The sequence below is a fragment of the Merops nubicus genome, unplaced genomic scaffold (genome assembly GCF_000691845.1).
Source record: "Merops nubicus isolate BGI_N331 unplaced genomic scaffold, ASM69184v1 scaffold29413, whole genome shotgun sequence".
Taxonomy (NCBI): Eukaryota; Metazoa; Chordata; class Aves; order Coraciiformes; family Meropidae; genus Merops; species Merops nubicus.
The window spans coordinates 1-222 of record NW_008601430.1 but is presented as its reverse complement, the minus strand read 5'-3'; the positions used below and the strand labels follow the sequence as shown (position 1 = coordinate 222).

At 76.1% G+C, this 222-nt stretch overlaps 1 protein-coding gene across 1 annotated transcript in view; it reads left to right on the top strand.

The window, feature by feature from the left end:
• LOC103770726 (RING finger protein 24) overlaps positions 1-218 on the top strand; it is a gene marked incomplete at both ends in the record, with an annotated part of 2,948 nt that extends 2,730 nt beyond the window's left edge. The window contains one exon of the mRNA XM_008937998.1: positions 119-218. Coding sequence (XP_008936246.1) covers positions 119-218 — 100 coding nt within the window. The remainder of the gene's footprint in view (positions 1-118) is intronic.
• Positions 219-222: the final 4 nt, after the last annotated feature.

The following is a 222-nucleotide window of genomic DNA, read 5'->3' as shown; positions in this document are numbered from 1 at the left end:
CCCCCCCCTGGGCCAGCGGCCGCTCCCCCCCCCCGGGGGGACAGGGGCCCCGGGTTTTGGGCTCAGGGGGTCGCAGCCCCCCCGTTCTGACCCCCCCGTGTCCGTGTGCCCCCCGCAGGTGCCTCATCAAGTGGCTGGAGGTGCGGAAGGTGTGTCCCCTCTGCAACATGCCCGTGCTGCAGCTGGCCCAGCTCCACGGGCAGCAGGACCCCGGCCCCCCCC